This window comes from Strix uralensis, chromosome 1 (assembly GCF_047716275.1).
Source record: "Strix uralensis isolate ZFMK-TIS-50842 chromosome 1, bStrUra1, whole genome shotgun sequence".
NCBI lineage: Eukaryota > Metazoa > Chordata > Aves > Strigiformes > Strigidae > Strix > Strix uralensis.
The window spans coordinates 119051663-119074746 of NC_133972.1; the positions used below are offsets into that span (position 1 = coordinate 119051663).

General features: G+C 36.9%; 1 protein-coding gene across 6 annotated transcripts in view; it reads right to left on the minus strand.

Moving 5' to 3' along the window:
- The window catches only part of PTPRM (protein tyrosine phosphatase receptor type M), a 506311-nt gene that overhangs the window by 234858 nt on the left and 248369 nt on the right, over positions 1-23084 (minus strand). For all 6 annotated transcript variants that reach the window (XM_074878569.1, XM_074878552.1, XM_074878543.1 and 3 more), the window contains exons 8-9: positions 5068-5376; positions 1792-1901 (exon numbers count right to left, since the gene is read on the minus strand). In XM_074878569.1, coding sequence (XP_074734670.1) covers positions 1792-1901; positions 5068-5376 — 419 coding nt within the window. The remainder of the gene's footprint in view (positions 1-1791; positions 1902-5067; positions 5377-23084) is intronic.

The following is a 23084-nucleotide window of genomic DNA, read 5'->3' on the forward strand; positions in this document are numbered from 1 at the left end:
AGCAGCTTTAGTGGCTATGCTTTTTAGATGAGAATTGTTGATGTACACACAGCTAAGGCTTAGATGCCGCTTTGGTTAAGCTTTGGCTTGCCACAAGGCGTAGGCAGGAGCTAGACACCTCACTTCTCAAGCTTGGGTGATTGGGCGCTGTGCTGGATGCATTACCCTGACAGTACAACGATCAGCCAGAGAGATGCCTACTGAGACATCATGGATAGTCTAAATCAACCTATAAAACATAGGTACCTAAATTTCATCTAATTTGTCTGCTTCTTATCCTGTGAGCTACTTCAGTTAGCTAAAATATACCTGAAGTATACTTTTATATTTCACTTAAGTATACATTTAAATTAGGTAAGATGTCGCTGTGATTCACTGTGTATATTTGTTCACCTCCAGGTAGTTTACCAGTCATATTTATTAAAACTTTGTGATATATTTTAGGCTTATAAGCAAACATCAGGGAAGAAAAAGTATTGACAAACAAGCTTTCAGCAACTAGACGTGTGTTCATAATCAGCCACTTGACTGGACTGAGTTGGCATCTTTAAAACAAGGGATGGTATGGTTGCATCAGTCTGTTGGTACCTTTTACTTAAAAATTAATTAAATCAAGTTTCTGATTTAACTGATTGCCTAGCTCCCTCTGTCTGTGCTTTGAGGTGTATTAGATAAAGAGTATAAGGAGATATCAGTATTTTATTTTCTTTTCAATATTCCCTTTACGGTTGGAATACTTTTGATGTTCAGACTTGCACAGTCCAGACTTAGAAAGTCTGGCCAAGATATTCTTCTCCATCTCTGAATACTCCCATTATAGCTGATGAAGTTATGTATGCATATACATTTAAGAATGAACTGCATGTATACAGTGCATATATTCCTCAGCAATATAATGAGACATGCATGCATGTTCCTAAGTAGAAAGACGATTCACCACTGTGTGTTTCTATGTACATAAAGTCTAACATCAATAAAAACATTAACATATTAACTAAAACATTCTGATCCCTGAAGACAGGCAACTGTTGAACTAGCTGGAAAATAGTGAGCTTTCTAAAAAATCAATTCATACTTTTTCATAACATTTTATCCTCTTACAATAGTTTTCAAAACAGTATCAACAGGTTACCATTCAATTTAACTTTTCTTTTACATCGTCTCTCATTTAGGTGGGTTTTTTTTAAACAAAACATTTCAATACCAATTTTGTAGTAAGGTCAGGTAAGAAGCTTAACAGTGATTACTGTCTGACAGCTTAATCTGTGCAGTCTTTTGTCAATTTTTCTAAAAGGTATTCAGGCAGAGGTTCCACATGAGAAAAACCAGCAATTTTTAGACATCTAACAACATACAATTTTGTTGAATTTGCATTTTAAAAATGCTAGATTTTTTTAAATTATGCCCGCTTGTTTCTATTACAGTAGGCTTTCTGTTACGAGTCTTATCTAAATGTGATGTTGACTGTCACCACTGTTTTATGTCTCCTACTTTTTTAAAAATTCACTAAGATCTGTCTTTCAATCTTTTAAATATTTGATCCACATTACTAGATAGAATGCTATATCACATGGTTCTAAAAATAGCGGTTTTCTTAAAGCTGATAACCCAGGGACATTTTGGGTCCTGCATAATTCACTCCTACAGTATATATCTGATTTTATTACTTTGGAAGTGCTACTATCTTCAAAAGAAGATTAATTTTACATAAACTGGAAAAAAAAATTTCTTATGCACTTTTGAAAATCAAAACTATACATAAAAATTAAAACATGGCAAAATGCTAGGTACCTCATACAAAGTAATCACGCCATATGTTTGCGCTGGCTCTCTCCATTGAAGAAAAATCTTCTCTTCAAAGGTACTCCCTTGAATGGATTCAAGTGGCACAGCACTCGGGACTAATGGATAAAAAAAGGAAAAAATGCTGTTTTGAGAAAGATTTCAGAAGGAGACACTCTGCTTAATACTTGTGCTGTTGAGGCATGAAAACCATCCCATTATTATTTCTCCAAGACTGAGGCAAAGGCCAGGGTAGCTCAGGAGAATGATTTATTTAACAAGATAGTGCCAATAAACTTATGTGTCACATTCAGTGCAAGAAGGCATTAGTGAGCATTGCACTTTCCCTGTAAAACACTATTGATGAAAGAAAAGGACAAATCAGCTTTTTATAAGGAATTAGGCAATATCTCAAATATAAATTCTTGTAAATAAAATCTACTTGTGATACCCACTTATCTATCAATAGCGTTGCTGTCCCATAGTGAAAAACATATTAAACATTCATATATGAAACGGACAAGTATTGAAGTAACAAGGTACAGTTTCAACAGACTGAACTAGAATGGTTAGCTTGGAAAGATGAGCCACATGTTGCATAGAACAGTGATGCTGACTGATATGATGCCTGAAGACATGTAACAGGGTGAACATAGGGAAATTATGAAGCAGCCAAACTGAAAATCTGACATTATTAATTTTTCTTAAAGTCTCTTAATTTATGAGAATGACCTCTGAAGAGTCAGGGATGTCAGACGGTTCTGATAAAAGGTATGTCAACTGCTGTCAGGTATGTACTTCTGTTTCCTGTTTGTTCTGCAAAGATTACCTTATCCCCAAGCCAACCTCAATGCACTTTTCAGAGAAGATGTGTAAACAGCACATGGACGTGTATCTGCAGTTTTATTTTTGTAACAACACTTGCAATGGAATGTTAAAAGAAAATCCTGAAATGCACACAGGACTGTTGTGAAGCAACAGGAATTGATGGCTTAGCACTTCTCCGTACACTGTGATGTGAAAATCCAGTAAGAAGATACACTTAACATTTTCTACATGCTAGAGAAAGAAGGTGGAAACTACTTGCTGCAGTGGTTGAAATAACTTCTCCGACATCTTACTGAGATTTACCCGAATGATTAAAGAATAGGAGGATCTGCAACAAGACATCTGGTGACTCCTTCCCATCGCTAGGTTTGGTAGAGCACTATCCTCCTCCTACTGCTCCATGCTGTTGGTCTGGGAGTTTACATGGTTCGAGACTTCATAATCACCTCTCCATAGCTCTCTGCAGAGTCTATTGCTCTACCAAGGGGAAGTTCCAAGGACACAGGTGATGGTTTCTGAACTGGTTTACCAGTCCTGTATGCACCAGTAAGATTACAACTTTAGGGCAACCTTAAATCTGGGCACTAAACCTTGCTTTCAAGTAGGAGAGAACTGGCAAAACTCATTTTGAGTCATGGGGTTAATGATTTATGTGTAAAGGGAGAGGAATTAAATATAGTGTAAATAAGTTGGTAGTATAGCAAAACACTGTGGTAACCCTCTGAAATTATCTGAAGGCCATAAACTCTGAGTAGTTATGCCATGAGGGAGGTCAAACACTGGCAGAGGTTACCTAGAGAGGTTGTGGGATATCCATCTTTGGAGATACTCAAAACTCAACTTTAAAAGACCTTGAGCAATCTGCTCTCACTTGATCTGCTCTGAGCAAAACGTTGGACTAAATGAGCTATCTTGCAACCTACATGACTGTGTGATTCACAAAATTATGATGATTATTTGAGTCACTATACTCTGTTGTGTTACACTGAGATTTATGTACCTAACTGGAAGTGTATAGTATAGTAAAAAGTTATTTTGTCCAAGGTATTTTGTCAAACACTGATGCTGGTTTTTAATAGATCTTGGAATAATATAAAGTTTCAGAGGGCCAGGAATAAGAAAACACTATGCAAAATTTTAGAGAAAATACATAAACAGCCCAGATAACAATAAGGTCTTTAGCTTTGTCATCCTACGATCGAACTGAATCAAAATTAGAGGATGACAGCAAAATTAATTCTAATGAAACAATTTTTTTGTTAGCTATGCTTTGTCAAATCTGTTGCATTAGCAACTATACACTCCTAAATTGTTTCATTTATTCTTTCATATATTTTGATTAGAAATTAGTACTACACAAAACCAATAGGGCATATATTAAATGATTTAATACATTTAAATGACAGACTTCAAGTATTTATTATGAGAGGAACTCATCATTGCTGAAATTTTTTCTAGAAATCTTTCCAACATGTTTGCAGTAAATCTATCATTGATCTGGAAGAAAATACAAAGCCTGGTCAGATTGCAGATGACAGAAATGAGAGGAGGACAGATCTGTTATATAAAGCAATGCCAGTCATTTGATAACGTTTCTTTGAACAGTATGCATTTTAAAATGACTAAAAGCAAGGTCAAAAAAACTACAGCACACTTGTAGAGGGCACTGAGTGGCTATACCTCAGCACAGAGTGTTCTGGAAAGGTGAAACTGATCCTGGTGCATGACCAGTTCAACAAGGAAGTCCCACTTTGGTATCGTAGTTAACAGAGCTCCAGTAAACTCTCTGCATGTATAATCACAATAACATCACAGAGAATTTAGGAGGATGATATAACCTTTTCATGCAATATTTTTAGAGCATTACAGAGACAAAATAGTCAATTCTGCTGTCTATGCTTCAAAAAAGACACAAATTACATTATTGCTCAAAATAAAAAAAAGATCTGAAAAACCCATGTTAGCTGAAAATTACTAAAAGAAAGGGAATATCTATATATTTCAATGTCTGTATATGGAAAATGTCGTCTGAATAAGCAACCAACAGCGTCCAGTGGCTTGAAAGCCAAAGCTAGAGAAATTGAAACGACAAATCAAGAATGAATATTTAATGTTGAGCGTATCACTCAACATAAAAGCTTACATGAGGATACTGTGGACAATCACCTGAAATTTCTTCAAACTGATACTGGAAATTTTAAGAGGCAGAACATATTTCAAGCACAAGTTATGTGTTCAATGAAGAAATTATTAAATGGTGTGTGATGTTATACGTTATGTAAAAGATCATTGTAACACTTTGAATGGACCCTTTACTGCCTTAAAATTGGTGAAGTTGGTGGAAAATCTGTTACAGATTTTAATGAAAGTAGAACATGCACTTACATAGAAAAATGTATTGACAATCAGGTAGTATGCATGTACAATGTATACATATATGTAAACACAAAAACTCACCATCTTCATCAGTTTGTACTACAAGTTCTTGGCTTTCTTTTCGTCCTTCAGGATTCATTAGTACTAATTTGATGCTGACATTTGTGTATGGTGATAGATTAGTAATTGTGTGCTGTGGATGAGGACTTTCTGTATCCCAGCTTACTTCTTCTCTCACTTGCTCTTGTCCTCCAGCCTGGTAACGGTAATGGACTGTGAGGTTGTATCGATGGCAACGTGTGACATTATATCCAAATGGTTCCCAGCAAATAGTGATTTGTCTAGATTTGATCTCCACAACCTCTAGCTTTCGTGGCCCACGCATTGGATCTGCAAAATTAGCAACATAACCCTGGTATGATTATTTATTCATATTATAATGGTAAGTAACATGAGTAAGATGAAGTTACACAGTTCTATAAATGTGACATATAAGCAGAAACAGAAGTTCATTGCTTTACCTCTCATAGTGCAAATGACAGTAAAAGCATAGATCTCTGAGAAATCAGGAAAAAAAAACAGCGAGGAGAGAGAAGTGTCTGATGAAAAATGAGGAGCTAACAAAATACCAGAAATACGTCCAATTTTTTTTACAAATTAATTTGTGTTAACACTTTTAGAGCAAAAACCTTCATAAAACAGGTATCTAAAAAGAAATGGCAATTTTAGGGAAAACTTGCAAATACATGGTGATTTTCTCCCAGGACTGTTTATACAAAGCAAAAGTGTTAGGTGGTTCTTCAGCTATTTCTTATTCATTTAAGTTAGATAGAATGCAATTACTCAATCTCTATTTGGCCAGGACATTTATTTAATATTCCAATTCCTTTAAAATAGTCCATAGGGTTCTTTTCCCATAAACACTAGTTGTTAATAGCTTCTTTCTTTTCTTCCTTTTTTTAGCACATCTAGAATAAACAGTGCAAATACCTCAGTTTGTAGTAGTGATTTAACAAAGAATCAAAAGAAACAGGCAGGAGGCACATTAGCTGATATCCTACTGCATCTGTGCTTTCCTAGAGATCTCCCAGATGATAACCAGGCATAAATCACATCTAGCAAAATCATACCTAAGAACTTCTGGCTATTGATATACAGGAACCAAAGATTGTGGTTGATGAAGTTCAATTTTCTTCAGTCCTACTGGTCCCAGCAATTGAGATAGAAAAGTGAACTCAGATTTCCACCATGTTAAAGCAAAACCACTGAGTCAACACACATCCCACATTTTCAAAACACTGTCATTATACATATTTAGCAATAATCTGGGTTTTTTCATATTCAAGCCCTCAACAAGATTAAAGACAATGTCTGGTTTTATCCACTGCTCCACTAGTTAAATGCTTAGAAGACTTTTAATGAGCTAGAAGCCTCCTATACGTAAACAAATTAATATGCATCTTCCCTCTTTCATGTTTATTAATCAACATGTCTTCGCTAGGAATGTTCTAAACAATTTACACAGGATTTAATCTTTTTTCTTTTTAATAAAATCCCTGCATGCTTGAAATATTTGTTCAAAGATGTTATTCATCTTAACTCCTTGAAGAAAAGGTGTTAAGAAATTGCTTGTTCTCTCTAACATCTACAAAGCAGGACATTTCGTCCCCCTTTCAAATTCTGCAGCTTCTTTTTTTTTTTTTTTTTTAATTAATTGCCAGTACCCAACAGTGTTGATCACTAATATAGAATATTTGCCAATTGGTGACAAAATGGCAAAGCAAAACAAAATCAATAACAGATCTAACCCTGGTCTCCTTTCTAGTGACTAGACTGACTGGTAAAAATGTCCTCACCAAGGATAAATCACTATAGAGACATTTACCTGCTTCTATACTCAGACACCCCAGCTAAGTATCCTGGTGTTTGGGGTGTTTGAGATTTTCTATTGCTACAACAATAAAGCTTAGTAAGAAGCAAACCTCAAAGACTGGCAAGTCCTAGGAGTTTCATGTCTTCCTTAAGCATTTACTTCTGCATAATTCAGACATAAATTTCATGAAAAAGAAGTTTTTCCTTTTTTTTTTTGTTTCATAGCAGCTTCTAAGCATTTCTTCATTTAGGTGAGACTATGAACAGCAAAGGATGTTTGATGGGTATTGTGTAACTGTAAAGCTATCTGAATAGGCTAAATAGGACTAGAAAATCAACAAAATTGAGGTGACCCTGCCATACAGCATTAAGCAGTTGAACAAAGCTCCTATCTGCAAGAATATGGAACAGCCTGCTTAGTTCCATAGTAGGCACATCAGAAAATTCACAGGGGAGCTAAGAAATCATTTTATTAGAGACATAAAACTAATTCGTAGCATTTTAAAACTGAAATCGAGTGGCTTTACAAAAAAACTGGATGAAAACCTATCCATGATTTCTGCCCAGGAGGAAGATACTCTCATGTCATGTTACCTTAATAAAAAGTACAAGTTAGCCCTCTAGTTAAATCCTGAATTCATTGCTATGAGAATGACAGATAAATTTTCACTTCTAACAAAACAGAAAGGGGAAAAAGAGATTAGACTGTAAAAGGTGGAGACAATATAGCTTTTGTTGATAATTCACAGGATAAAGCTCATCAGACAAGCCAAATACCCTAGCTGCTTTGGTTCCTGACTTGTTTCTGTAATCTATAGTATCAGTACTCAGCTCCATCTGTTTTTCTTACCATTCATTCAGAGATTATGCAACTGATAGGGCCCTAATGATCCCTTCATGGGGTAAGCAAAGTGTGTCAACCAGTCAATGTGTCAACCGGTCAGTTACATCATTTAGTGGAAAGAAAGGGAGAGGTAGGATATAAAAAAAAAAAACCCTGGGACACAGCAGAGGAAGACATGTAAGAAAAAATAAAGCAAGATCTTATATGATGCACCAAGTGGGATAACTGCTGGTTTATGGGGGATATCCACTGAGAAAGAAAGGTTGAATATTCCGAAGAGGTTTGTCCATGAAAGCCTCTGAAGATACAGGCCTGTACTCCAAAGAATTTTCCCTCTTTGTGTCCTCAACCTCACTTTTAAATTCTCAAAATGGACATGGTTAGTGGAATAGATAATGTTTTATTTAAGTTCTGTCATTAAATAAACCTAATTCCTGAAGTACCACTACTTTATTTGCTTCATTTTATTTTTCTTTCCAACACCACACTTCTTTCATTTATTAGACATGACTTCATTACAGACCTGAGGATATCAGTGCTCATCTGCTCTATACAGTTGCTCAGTCATAACAGATCTATACGCTTCAAGTACATGACAATTTTTGGTTAAGTTCAGTTAATTCATACAGTAAGCAGGAAAGAGATGAAGGAAAAAATGTCTTTTAACCAGAAAAAAAGGCTAAGGTAACAATGGAATTTTTGGGTTAAAAAACCCATGTAGCTCAAAACAGCCATGAAAAATAGCAGTTATTGCAAACAAAAAAGATAGAAAAATAAGTTTCCATTTGATCAAGTTAGCACTGAGCTTCTCTGGAGGTATTGTTGTATACCTCAGAGGAAATATTTAATGTGATATGGTTCTGAGATCACAGTACATCGGTTCCAATACACTGGAAAGTATATGCTCTTCATGGTGAAGGATGCAGGATACTTGGGGAAAGAAAACTGTTAGGCAACATAAAAAGAATGACAGCTAATGACTATGGTTTAAAAGGGAAAGCTGAATTAATTACCACAGCATGATGACTTCACTTAGTTGATTTTATTTTCTATAGAATCTTTTTAACACTTTCCCACAGTAAGTTCCAACTTTAAGTGGAAAAGCAAGCATTCTATAGCGATGCTGCTGCTGTGCTCATGAGACTTGCACTAACCATGCAGTATGTGAAGGCTGTCATCCTAGCAATGGTCTGCTGTTGTTACCTTGCATCAGGTAAGGTACGTGATAGGTACATAAAGAAGCGTCATTTCAGAGTGCTAATCATAACTGAAAACATTTTTTTGGGAGAGAGGATGAATAAGGAGATTAACATGCCATACCAATTATATTATATGCAACATATACACCTTATACCACCACAGCTATTCGCTGAACCTTTGTTTTTCCTTACTTGGTAAAGGCCCACCTGCAGAGAGGTTATACAGCCAGACCTCTCCACTCACTCTGCAGTTCTCTAGATGAACTGAGCTTCTGTTGTTCCTCAGTATTCCAGCTATTTTCTTATGCCTCACTGGTAGAAATCACGAGGCAAATGGGGAAAATAAGGCCTACGGATTCATAAGAGAAGAGGTTTTCCTCCCAAAGGAGCGCACTGCCTGTCACGCCTGAAGCTTAGCCAGGTAGTTCTTACTAATTCCCCTGCTGGCGCCTGCAGCATTTTTCATACTGCTCTCCTTCTGCCAGCTTCAGCAGGGTATCAGGCAGTGAAGTCTGACAGTTGCAGCTCTGACCTGAGGGACCAGCAAGCCCGGTTCTAGCCTCTGGCACTTTAGCATCCCATTTAATCGGTGATCTTGGCTCTTTCTCTGCTCTGCTCTGTTTTCCTGAGAATATGGAGCAGAGACTGACAGACAGGATCAATTTCCATTGCAGCTGCAATTCACAGCTCATTTCTCTGGAACTTCACACTTTACCTGTTACCACAAGCACAATGCTTTTTCAGAAACTCGATTTCAGAATCACAGAGACATTTAGGTGTATTTTTAGCATCCTGTCATTGATCATCAAAACTTGGATTTAGGATGAAAACTCAGACTGCAGGTTTTGTCTTCACCACAAGACTGCACAGACCCACTGAAATAAGAGATAAAGAAAGGAATGATGATTTTCTGCCACTCCATGATACTCCAGTAGCTGCAGACTTCTGGTACGTGCTAGATATTATTTGGAAGACATCTGAACAATAGGAATGAAGAATTTACTTCTTGTCTAGGCAAACTATTAGTGTGGTTTAGCTCTGTAACAACTCTCGTGATTTAAATTCCAGATTGGACTCTATTGTCCTTCCACAGGAAGTAAAGGATGAACAGAACAAGAAAATATACAAATTTAAGATGAAAACTGAATCATTTGAGATATATTATCCACTACAGATCTTTTAAACACAGAAGTTAATTAATGATAATTAAATGTACAGACTTTGTCACAGATTGTCTAAGCAGTCTTGTTCAAATCAGCTAACATCTTTTCACATCAATTTGCTCTGAGTAAAGTAGGAGTCAGAGTACTCTAGCATCAGTATCAGAGGGTGTTGCATATAATTTCATGAACGCCTGCAAGGAACTTGCGTACTATAGTGATGGAGACCATAAGCACATACACACTTTCGACTCGATTCCACATGATAAATCAGGGCTACTTCCGAGTCAGCAGACAATTTTAAGACACGTGCTTTGTTTCAAACAAGACTACTTGTGTTTTAACTCAAACACATGCTCTAAGAGTACACCAGCGCTGGTAAAAGTGATCAGGCTGTCAGTGCACTTTACTGAATCAGAAGCATCTGCCAGGGAAAACCAAAATAGAACAGTTGAGGAGGTGACATGGAAAATTCACTTTTCCCTGCAGAAAACTAAAACATTAAACACTTTAAAAAATTTTATCAATGGCGATCTATGCGCACCATATTCATCCATGTTTCTCCTTACTTGGTAAAACCCCACACTGAAGAGGTTATAAAGCCAGACTTCTCTAGTTAGTCTACAGTTCTCCAGGTAAACAGATACTCTGCTGCTCCTCAGTAGTCTAGATATTATGTTATGCCTCAGGGGCACAGATCTTGAGGTAATGAAATATCATTTCATCTGTAGAGAAACAGTCTATATGCCTTGTGAGCCAGCTGCTATTAAAGTAGCAATGTTTGGTTTGAGATTTGTATACATCTACAGTCAGCACCAAACAAAAAAGTAGGTAAAATAATTTACTTTTTTGGCTTGTCCTTATTTGATTTGATTTGATAGCCAATCTATATATGACTGCAAACAATTTGAGGTTGTTTGCAAACTTGGTCAGACAGTTTTGTAAAAGATCACATTCAACTGTGATGGAATGATTTTTATACTGTAATTATTCTTCATCTAAGTTCTTCAGCAACATCAGACTGAAGTTCAAAAAGAACTCTCCTTTGCTCAAAATATCACATGATTTATCAAATCTGGTAACAGATCGGGTTTTTCAAATACCAAGTTACCAAGAACTGTAGAGTTCAGTGAGGAAAGAAACAATGGGCAAGATTTGGGGTGGTGTAATTTGACAGCTTTTTAACACATTTTTATTTTGATTAATAGGAACACATTGGTTTTACACAGCTGCATCTCAAATCCAAAGGAGCAGTCAAATTTGTTAATATAAAGAACTGCTTTGTAGTTCGGACTAGAGGAAGAAAAGAGGCACTTTACCCTCATGATTTTTTATCCTGTACATTATTTGGGTTATAAAAGAAAGGAATCAAACGAAGAGAAGGCAAACAAAAAACCAAAGGGACAAATGACTCATGAGCAAAATCAAAATCCTAATAAGATGTTGCTGATGTCGTTGTCCTGCTGAGTCCAGTCATTTTACAGTGAAACCAAAGACTAAGCTACCAGTGTGCATAAAGCTGTCGAAGATCCAGAAACAACTCTTGGAGTAAAGAGCAGCACATCAGAGGTTGGTCATCTTACTTATCTAGGAACACAGCATGTTGTGGCAGCAAGCAAAAATGTTAAAAGCAGCAAAGAACAGCTGTAAATTTGTAAAAATCTTGAAACACTAGTTTCATCTGGGATATCTCTCATCCTGTCACAGAGCAGCCATGGAAATTGATAGCAATAGTTACTAAGGTTACTCAGGTAAAAGTAAATGACCACAGAAGATACCTGGCATCTCCTGAAAAGATTTCAAGTTATTATGGTATTTATTATATATATTTATTATGGTATTAAATTGAATAAAAATTATTATGGTATTTAAAATTCTTACCAATCTTTCACTGTTACTTGCTAATAGCATTTCCAAAAGAACATGTCCCTCCTTCTGCAAAAACAGATGCCTCCCACAGAAAAGCAGCACTTCTATCAGTCTTCTAAACGTACTCCCTGACACTAAAAAATGTTGGGATGCAAGCCCTGCAGAGCTTCAGAGCTAATGAGAGAAAGAGCCAGGGAGACAGCAAAACTCAAATGATAGTCACCTGCAATCCATAAGAGGAAGGATTAATCAGTTATATATACATATAGCTATAATATGCTGGAAACTAGACTATGCCTGTTTTCCTTTGAGTGAATTCTGGAAAAAATGGCTTCTTTTTAATTATATTATTTAAAAAAACCCTTGTCTTGTCTTTAATTATATTATTTTAATTATATTCGTCTTCCACAGTCAAAATGACAGTGAAGGAAGATGAACACAAGGGTGTATGTACCCTAAAGTTACCAGGATGCTAACTTTGAACAGTAGCCTGCGAGATCCTTTCTGCACCCTTCCAAGATATTGGAGACTTAAGAGCATTGAGAAGCGGAATAAGCTTCCTGCATACGTTTCCCCCAGCATCTTTACTAACGTGATCAGCATCTACAGTGTCACAATGGAGAGAAGGTGTCAATGGGACAAGACTGCAAGACTTAAGTATTAAAAAACACATCTCAGGGCAACCCCATCACAGATAGTTTTCTGTCTCTGGACTAAACCACTTTCCAGCATCTGAGAACTGGAAGATTCTCACTTACAGGATGGGCTCTTCTATTCAGCCTCTTCTTCCTGCCAGAGATGCCAGCAGTCTACCGGGCAAAACAGAAAAACTAACATCTCCACATCTATTGTGCTGTTGGTAAGATTATAGCTAATACCATTTTTCTTCAGTGTGGAACCAGATGCAAGATCATGCTTCTACTGATTCTGTTTTATCATATACTTTGGAAGTATTATGTAGTTAAACCTTACGTAACTGTATGAGGTACGACAATAGCATTTCTCCTGCTTTATATACAAAGAAACTGAAGCTCAAAAGAAATGACTGATCTCCTGAAGGCTACAAAGCATCAGCAAAAGCCGTGGAATCCTAATTCTCAGTCTTATTTCTAACCCATCAGAACATAGCACTCAACAGGTTTTTCTGTACTTTGTGGCCAGAACTGGTTAGTTCAAAGAAGTGGGAGCTCAGAAAACAATAAAATACATACTCACAGCAGTAAAATGAGCAGGCCAAGTTCTTAAAATGAGCCAGCTTGAATCCTCACTCACTTCTCCTCAAATTCAAATGTGAGATATAGTAGACGTCTACTTTTTCCAGGAAGGATTATAAGTACTAATACCAGCTTATCACTAGCAGAATGCTTTTTCTAATATTTCTAGCTGAAACGCAGGCTAAAAATATAGGAAATCTTGGGAGAGGACCACAATACTTAGCCAATTATAGAAGGTTAATTGAAAGCACATTCTAATAAGCATCCAAGGCATCAGTTCACCGTTTACAAAAAATAAGTGTAGCTGTTGCTTGAAACCAGATGAGGCATCGGATTTAAGCTTTAGCAATGTATTATTGCAAGCACTGGATACAGAAACATGAATGAGTGATTTAATGCTGCATGAGACAGTTTCTTTAACTTTTTCATCTCTTGTTCTCTAACTCATGGCTACACGTATCTCATGAGCCCTATGTCTTCAGACTGACATTCACAGTTGCAAAATATATTGGTCTAATCACCAATAACATCTTTTTAATCATCGATAACACCCTTTTAAAATTGGTAGTATTTTTTAAGTGTTAGTTTCAATACAATGTTTTCTTTCATGAGAGAGCTGATATGAATTTTTCACTTTATAGTAAAATTTAAATCTGAACTAATGCAAATTAAATCTAATATTTCTTTATGTTGTCATTTTATAGGTATACTCTGAATGGTGAGTCATTTAAATTCTAATACATTTAAATAAGGAATGAAAGAAAAACATCATTCGATCTATTTCTGTCAAATTACCTATATTACATGATTACTCCTCCACAATCAAAATCAGATTTTAAGTACGAATGATACAAACAAGATTACATTCCGAATCTGCAACAGAGATTTTAGTTGCTTGTTTAAAATGACATACCTAGCTATTCAGTAATCACTTTATAATAACCCCTTTCATTTCTAAATCTACTTAGCCATCAGCCACTAGTGAGGAAAATGCTGGCAGTGGTTTTTACAACTACACATTAGTTTTACATTTCATGACAAGCTAATTCTAGAGAGTTTGAAAGACAGACAAGCATGTGTTCTTAAGGTTTTCTTTCTTTTGCATGAAGGAAGCACACATCTAACTGAGAAGTGAAAAATAAAGAGTGCAGACATATACTTTTCACTTCACACATATGGCAGTGACAATTTATCCCAACTTCACCCCAGGAACCTCTGTGAATATGTAAACCGACAAGAAATAAAAGGTTGTGACAAACACATCTCAAAAGAATTACCATGGTTAAGATGGCAAATAAAGTGTCTATTTCTAGTAGACGCTACCTCTGGTAGATCTATCTTTGGTAGATACTTGGATCAGAATGATCTTTGAGGAAAATTCAAGTCAAATAACCTATGTTGTATATATTGTCCCTCATCACAGGCGTTTAACCCTTTTTCTGAGTTGATCACATGGGTGTTTTACAGTGTCATTATTGTCCCTTTCTATCACATGTCCATCATGTTAAAGAAGTAGATGTCATTATCTCTTGATCTGACACAGAGTCTCATTTAACCAGACACGTACCTCCACACCTGTGGCACCCTTCAGAAGTTGGCACAGGTAGTGGACTTCTAGACCAATTTATACAGCATGCAATCCAGATGATGCTCATATTTGAGAAGCCACAGGCAACAGAAAGGAAGCTGAAGGTCTGAGGAATTGCTCTTGTGGCCGCCTGACATACCTTGTTCACACAGTTACCATGCAACAATATTATCTCCGCTGAACATGAAACCATCTGGTAATAACAGGGTCAATATAGAAACTTTCAGATATATGAAGAGATGGTGCAGGTGGCTGGCTCATAATTAAGTATATTCATGAGAACAACAGACATAATCTTTCTTCTATCCCATTTTCCTGAAAATGGCTGGAATACGTCTATGACATTGGAGTACTGCAAAACGTTCTCTTTATATGCTAATACAGCACATGTGGTTTTGTACAGTAAGTGCCCCAATCACCTTCTAATTGTGACTAATACTAATGGCAAAGCATGCACTGTTTGCTCTGTTGTGTGACACATTAGCATGTTTGAACTCATTAAGTTTTATGGTACAGCTGCTTGAGTTGCCCCTGAAATCAGTCGGAGAAAAGATAAACCGTTGTGTAAATTAGTGAAGGTTTCAGCTGCTCAATACCTGCCATGAAAGTAGAAGCCCAGAGACCATTTATTATGTTGTGCAAAAGAATAAATGGAGAATGGTGTTTCATAGATCAGTCAGAATAAGATGTAGCAGCGTGTTTTGGTTATCACTGTGGCCTATTGCTACTGACAAATCACATTAATTCAGAGCTGTTACGTACAGTGGTGTTAGCTGGTGTTAGTACAGTGGGGATTGAAAACAGGCCTTTATTGAACCTAGATGACAGGACAACATGGTCATATAAATCTACATAAAAGAGAAAATGCCACCAATCAATGTTACTCGTCTAAAAAGAATATTTACCATTCTTTCTTATCTGACATGTGCAATCAACCTTAACCAAATGATGTAGAGTGAGATCAGTTTTGACAAATAACTCTCAAATGCATAAACTTGATAAATGAATCAGATTCTCTGTAACAACTGGTAAAGGAAAATTTGAACTTACATACATGTCAAAAGGTAACAGAATATTCTGTCTTCCAACCACACTATTATGGGCTAACTACTATTAACATGTTAAGTACAATATTAAATGAGAGGTAAGTACTGTAAAGTTGAGAATATCATCTGTTTAATTTGTGACAAGACCCTTTTCGCAAAAGAACCTCCTATGTAATTCCCAGTCAGCCTGGATACAGTCTTAAAATCTCCTCAGGTTAGGCCCATTCTTAGGACTTTTCCAGGAGCTTCACACAAGTCTGAGTTTCTAGCTACTGAGCAAATGAAGGTGCTTTTTCACCCACCAATCTACCATCTTTGTCTTTGTATACTGTCAGTAACTAATAAATTGGGCCTCAATATCAGTTGCAACATTGAACTCTGATTCCTTTCTCAAGCTAGCATAAACGAGAACGGAACTTGACTCAGACTTTCTTAAAAGAAGCCAAATACAAACTTCTCTTATGTAAGTTATCTGGGTAAGTCATCAAGTTTTGGATGCCTTAATCTAGAATGATATAAGAACTTACATAAATGATATAGATAACGTAATTTTTGTTATTTCTGGGTATCAGGCTACCTTGTACGAAACGAATTTCTTGCTGATTCCCATTCAATAACTATACATAAAGTCTTCATACATTAAAGTACCTACATTAAGAGTATATACTGTTGACTTTGTAGGTTGAATATATTCAGCCCTTTTTTTCCTGCTGTATCACAATATATAGAAAATTTCTTGAAGAACTCCCCCACATTTCTCCCTCTCTGGCAGATTTCTCTGAATTTTCCTGTGACAGCTGAATAAGTTATTTGCCACCAGCATTCTCTGTTATACCATTGCATCTAAAAAGCAAACATAAGAAAATATGCTTGCTGATGAAGGGAATTTATACTGTTATACTGTACTATGAAATACAGAGGAAACCAGCCCACCCCTGCTTCTGACACATTTGTAATAAGGAAAGAAACTTCCAGTGGAGGAGGAAGAAGAGCTGGGCAAAGGGATGTAGTGGATGGTAAACTGCTCCAAAGTTAATTCTCTTCTTCCACATAAGATTTAACAGAGTCCTATGACTCCCCCACAAATGCATATACCTGGGACTTTGATGTCTGCCTCAGATACAGAAATATATGATACTACTGACAAAAAGAGTAGACAAAGAAATACAATTACAGAATGAAGAAAATATGATAATAAACATGCTTTTGCGTAACATGTACCACAGGTCAGTTAAGCCTATGTTGTTTATTTCTTTTCTTTAGTCATAAAGATTAATCATTTATCAGGACCACATTTCCCTATATTGCCTGCAGCAATCCCTGCTTTAATTGCTACAGGTCACTTTGCATTTGGTTATGTCCTTTTGCTTCCTTCCCCTCTTCTAAATTTGGTCCTGTCAAACGGATTAAAGAATGTGTGCATTTATGCCAGAACCATAACTGACATGGAAGAACACAAAGCAGCCATCAAATATTCAGGAAAGTGGAGGTTATGGGAGGTTGCTAAAGTACCTGCGATCCTGACCAAAGGAGAGGGGCTGGGACTAGATTATAGTTTCACTGGTCAAAGACAGGAAGTTGCTTTACTGTTGAGACACAAACGAGTTCCACAGGTCACTCAGGAGCCCTGGATTATAGTTTTACCACACAGCTCAAGCGAAACACAGAAGAGGTGGCTAGTAAAAGACCACCAGAAGTAAGCTGGTGTGACAAATTATGGAACTGCATATGACAGCAATTACATAAACCTGAGAACTGTCTAATTCTATCACCAGTGAGCCAGGATTCAAAATCCACTAAGCATTGTTTTTTCCAATTGAACTGAACTAATGGAAAATAACTGCTACTCTGAAAAAGGTCATACACAAAGTAATAAAAAAAAAAAAGTGCTATATAGTCACTATTTATATGTTACTCTAATTTGAATTTATAAATTGCTGACGTCTGTTATAAATCATGCAGTTTTCTTTCAAGCACAGACGTTTCTCATTGCAGGCTTTTCCCTGTCTCTACTACAATTATGAAAGTAAAAAATTCAGGATAATAAGCTACATAGAGTTTGTGGAGTGCTCAGGTTTTCATCTTTAAGGGTGCTTTTCCTAACAAAACTGGAAAGAGAGTAAAAAGGAAGCAAAAACCCCCCAAAACCCAAAGACATAAAAAGCAACAAGAGCCTACAACAGCTCAAAATCAGCAGCTTCCAGCTCATAGAATAGCCAGAGATGGTCCTTATTTAAAGATGAAAATAAAATTTTAAATAGTTTTAGAAAATAGGAAATATTGGGAAATATATAAACCACACATTTTAAGTATCAAAATTTGCATTTGATAGGAAATGGAGGCTCTTATTTGTAACTCAGAATTGAACCAAACAAGAAGGTCACAGTAGAAGAGCTGTTGCTTTTGCATTTGCAGAATGGTTTAGGGGTCGCTTGTTATAATCTTGAATTATGATGATGCTGATTTTTTTGTCAGTAATCTACATGCACATAAAAATGGTTTGCTGTATTTAGTATACATATGAAATCTAGAAATATTCATATAATGTATAACCAACTTAAGCTAGAAGTTTCTCGACAACTGAGCATTTGCTTTGTGCTTATGTAAGCCTGCCAGTAGCAAAACTGCATTTTAAACTACGTTATATTTGTAGGAACAAATAATTTCATTGACTTGTAAATAGGACTGTGACATTCAGAACTCCATTTCAAATAGTTAATCTGAAAAAATAGAAAACGGAATGTAGCCATTAATAAGATACTATAAACATTAATTTCTCTTGTTGTACTAGATGGTGCAAACATTCCCATGAGGTCTTCCTGAATGGTTCTCAAAGGTCAACCGTAGAGACAAACTGGAAAAAAAAACTGACAGAAAGACAATACGACAGAGACTTGAAGTCAACAAAAGCTCATTTGCTCGCTTGCCCCATCCAACCCATCAGCTAAAGTCTGTGTGGATCAGTATGATTCACACAGGTGACAGGGCTTAGTGGAAAGATCCCTGTACTGGGGAATTTGAAACCTCAGCTCAATTTCTGGCTTAGGCACTTGTCACTGGAAGATCGTAAAAATCCCCCTCAACACCTCAGATTTGAATAACTAAATCCTCTGTTTGTAAAGCACTTTGATATTTATGGCTCAAAGGTGTTACGTTGGAAGAAGATATTATTTTTTTAGTATGCTCTGAAAGTTGAAAGAAAAGCAACATGAAAGTCAGGGTCTCTAGCTATTCCACTGCCGAGGACACTCACCAATTCATACAACCGCATTGAAGATAAATGTATGTGGTAGTCTGCTTCACTAATACATGACTTCAGAAACGTTGACAAACTGATGTCAGCGAAGGCCAGTGCTTCATTCAAGACAAAGAGGGCAGTTAGGATGGTGTATGGGGTGCACCTGCCCCGGAGCTGGCAGGGGCGCTGCAGCGGCGTGGAGTCAGGAGAGGCCGGGGCTGCCCTGAACCGGACACAGCCAGCTACAGCCAACCCGCCACAGGGCATGGCTGTGAGGAGGGAAAATGTTGTTGTTTCAAGCTGTCTTTGTTTCTCATTACCAAAATCTATTTCAACTGGCAAAAAACTAAATTAATTTTCCCCAGGTTGAGTCTGTTTTGCCTGTGATGGTAACTGGTAAGTGATCTCCCTCTCTTTACCTTGACCCATGAGCTTTTCCATCTTATTTTGTCCCCCTGTTGTGTTGAGGAGGGTGAGTGAGAGAGCAACCTGGGGGGGTGTCTGGCAGTCAGAGCCAGCCAAGGTCAACCCACCACAGATGGGTTTGGTATTTTGAATATCTAGGTCGGATCCAGGTACAAGTGAGTGTTCCCTGAATGAAGAATGCAGCATCAAGACCTCAGTAAATAGCAGACTAAAACAGACAAGAAGTTTTGCACTATACAAATTTTTTTGTTTAATTTTTGATGAATTCACAGTGTACTAAGTATTGGAGCAGAGAGCAATCGTTTTAACTGGTATCAGCACTAGCAGCATGTAACCATGGTAATTAAAACAATATTATTTTTAAAAATTACAAAAGACTACTCAAGACATTTGAAGAGGAAGTATCCAAGAAATAACATCTTTCTTCTGATAACTACATTTCTGTAAGTCTGCAAAATTATTAAAGACACAGACATTTTTTACTCCTGCTAAAAGTTAGATATGCTACAGAATAATGATTTTAATTAAGAATTAAATTAAACAGGGAGTTTGCATGGACAGAACTTTTAGGAAGCCTTAAAGCACATTACTGTTAGACCTCTGAGAGAATATTTTGACCAGGATTTTCCCACTCCTTATTTATATGGAGTATATTTTCTAGTATTTTTCCAGTTCCCAACTGGGAAAAAAAAAAAACAAAAAACCAACATAAAAAATCGGGCTTTTTAAGAGTTAAAGCAGAAGGTGCTCACATGACAGCTCAGAGGCATTTAAATCCACTTCAGCCCTTTCACTGAACACTACATCTAATACTACCATTAAGACTATAAGTGAATAGGGGTTGGAGGGGACTGATTTCTCATGATGCAGTCCTTGCTTATGACAGAAGAAAAAACTCAGTAGACAACAGCATGGAATCACTTAAGTGGTAATTTATATAATAATGTTTAACGTGGTACAAAAGCATTCTTGATTTAACGTCACTGATCTCAGGCTGCTTCTACCACTGGCTTGTGCTAATAACAAAAAAGATACCCTTCTTGCATGTGTTACAGTTGTTCAATATGGTCACACAACTATCCCTAGAGAAAATCTGGTGTAAATTATTAGCTAAAATGAGAGAATAAAAATCCTTCTACAAGCCCAAGAGTAGTTGTTTTCTCTCTGAATTCACAAGTGAATTCAGCCACTGCATAGCCATACATGTGGCCATCATAACAGATCTTCTGTAGCCCAGTACACGGAGAAAAGATTTGCAAGTTCAGAAGACACACATCCTTTGCCCTCTCCAGCATGCTGCAGCACAGCAATTTCCAGCAGAGTCCTATGGTGCACAGGATCCCTGCAGTGACTTTCTGCCTACAGCAATGGGACCTTAAAAGCTCCCAGCCATCCCTGAAGGCCATTAGTGAAAGCAGGCTAGGAAAGGCAAGTTCTGCCTTAATAGTACAGGAATGCGGATGAAGTACTGCTGTAGGTGAAAGAGGTAAGACAGACAAGTCTCATGCGCTCTCAAGTTTTCCATCAAATACAAAATTGTCACCAAAAGTTAAAATATGACACTGTTACTAACACCAGGAGATGGGGGCATATAAGGTTAGCCTCCTATCATACTCAGGGAACTTCTCATCTTTCCCACTTAGGGTTGTGTTTGAACATGCAAATGCTGCAGGAGAGATGGTCACCACAGGACTATCCTGTACCCCTGGAAATGTGCCCAATATCATGAGTGATATGAAGTCCTGTGCTTTGGAGGCATTCCAAGAACTTCTATCCTTGCTGTCTTGTTTCCTGAGTGACAGGTGTAGTAAAAGCTGCTGGCTCACACAAACAGGAAAACATACTTTTGGTTTTCTTGATTTCTCTCTATTGCCCTTGGCAAAATGTAGAAGAAGTGGAGAGAGGAACAAAGGCTCCAGCCATTCTCAGCTGCCTCCAAGAAGCACAGAGGACCCACCACAGACAGACATGTAATCAAATAATGAGGGAGCTCAAGGATGCTGGAAACCTTTGGTTATTCCTATGGCCACGCAGAGATGCTTAGTGAAAGCTTCAAGTTAACCAGACTGTCTGATAAGAAGCAGAAGTGCCAAGTGTCTCATCAGAAAGCCTCTTCTCAGTACTACCTGATAGTTTAATTTAGCAGATTCAGGGCATACGAAAAACCAGCTGAATAAAGACAGAGGGGGTTTATTTAAATTAGGCTTTGGCTCAGAATGGCACCTGTCACTAGAGGGAAGCACTGTATGACAATGCTACAGGTGAAAGACCAAACCAGGTAGTGTTTATGTGTGCTGTGTAATGCCATGTTACACATTTGTGAGAGGGCTTTAAAAAGACAAACAAAAAGCTTAAAAAGATGAACCTGTTATTATGGAGTTTCTGCCTTCTAGCAGAGGGAAGTCTAAGGCATGGTTATGGCATCTATTTTTACAAGTTTAGCCAAATCACCTATCCAAATTTTCTCTAGATAAATTTGCAGCAACAAGTTTAAAACACATATAAAAAGTTAGCTACAAATGGCAGAAAAAACCCTAGGAGGCTTCTGGCAGCTTCATAGGCATTAAACGTGATCTATATATAAAAGTATTCCCCATGAATTCACATAAAATAAAGCAATAATTCCATCTACAGTTCCCAATGACATGAACAAATGATTCAAGATTTAATCCTGTTGTTTACGATGTTGCTAGAATCTTGTGATAAAAGTAAAGCCTAATGTTTATAACTATAGACACATTACTCTTTACCATATGTTCAGCAGACCATAGGATTACCTACATGACTGTACGTTGTTGAAACAATTTTACTCTCAGTACAACTGAAAAGCTATTTAAAACTACAATAAATAAACCCATTTGCTTCAGCAGAATTTGCAACTCATTTCAAATTTTAAAAATAGTAATAGTCATCCTGATCTTAATGTAGAGCTATCTCTTAAGTCAAGAGGGAAACATATGGACAACAAAAGGAATACAGCAATACTATGGAGACAAAATAAATAGGTGCATGAAGGCTGTCCTATATATACAAGACAATACTTTATTCTTTCCTAAGTCACTGTCTGGAATGTCCTGGAAGAGCTTTCTCCATTTCTTTTAATGAAGAACGAAGAGGAGCATCTGAAACATTCTGGAGGCAATCTACCAAAAACATATTTATAAACATCATTGTATGTATAAAAATGCCATTACGAAAACATAGTCAAGAGCCAGAAAAATGTCACATGGTATCACAGACATCACTGAAAATCCTGAGTTCCTTTATTTAGCTATGAAAATTAAAGAATTTTATTGTTTCTTGTAGGTACAAGGGCCTCCAGTCCTTTGTCATCTTAATTTACAACTAGTAGGTGAACACTTTGCAAGCAGTTTCTCAATAAAGCTACAGAGTGCACAGAATATCTGAGTGCTCTTGTGGTTATCTTGAGTATGCCTTTAGTATTACATTTAGAGGTAGGTATAGCTGTTTGCCTTACCAGGAGAGAAATTTAGCAGTGATCTGCAGATATCTCACTCCCATGTAAAAATATTTTTATACGCATTTAAGTCTGGCAGTCCATATGGCAACACTAATGATTGCTGTTTCAATCATGATACATCTACATACCCAAAATTTAAGTAACGTCAGTACATTAATTTT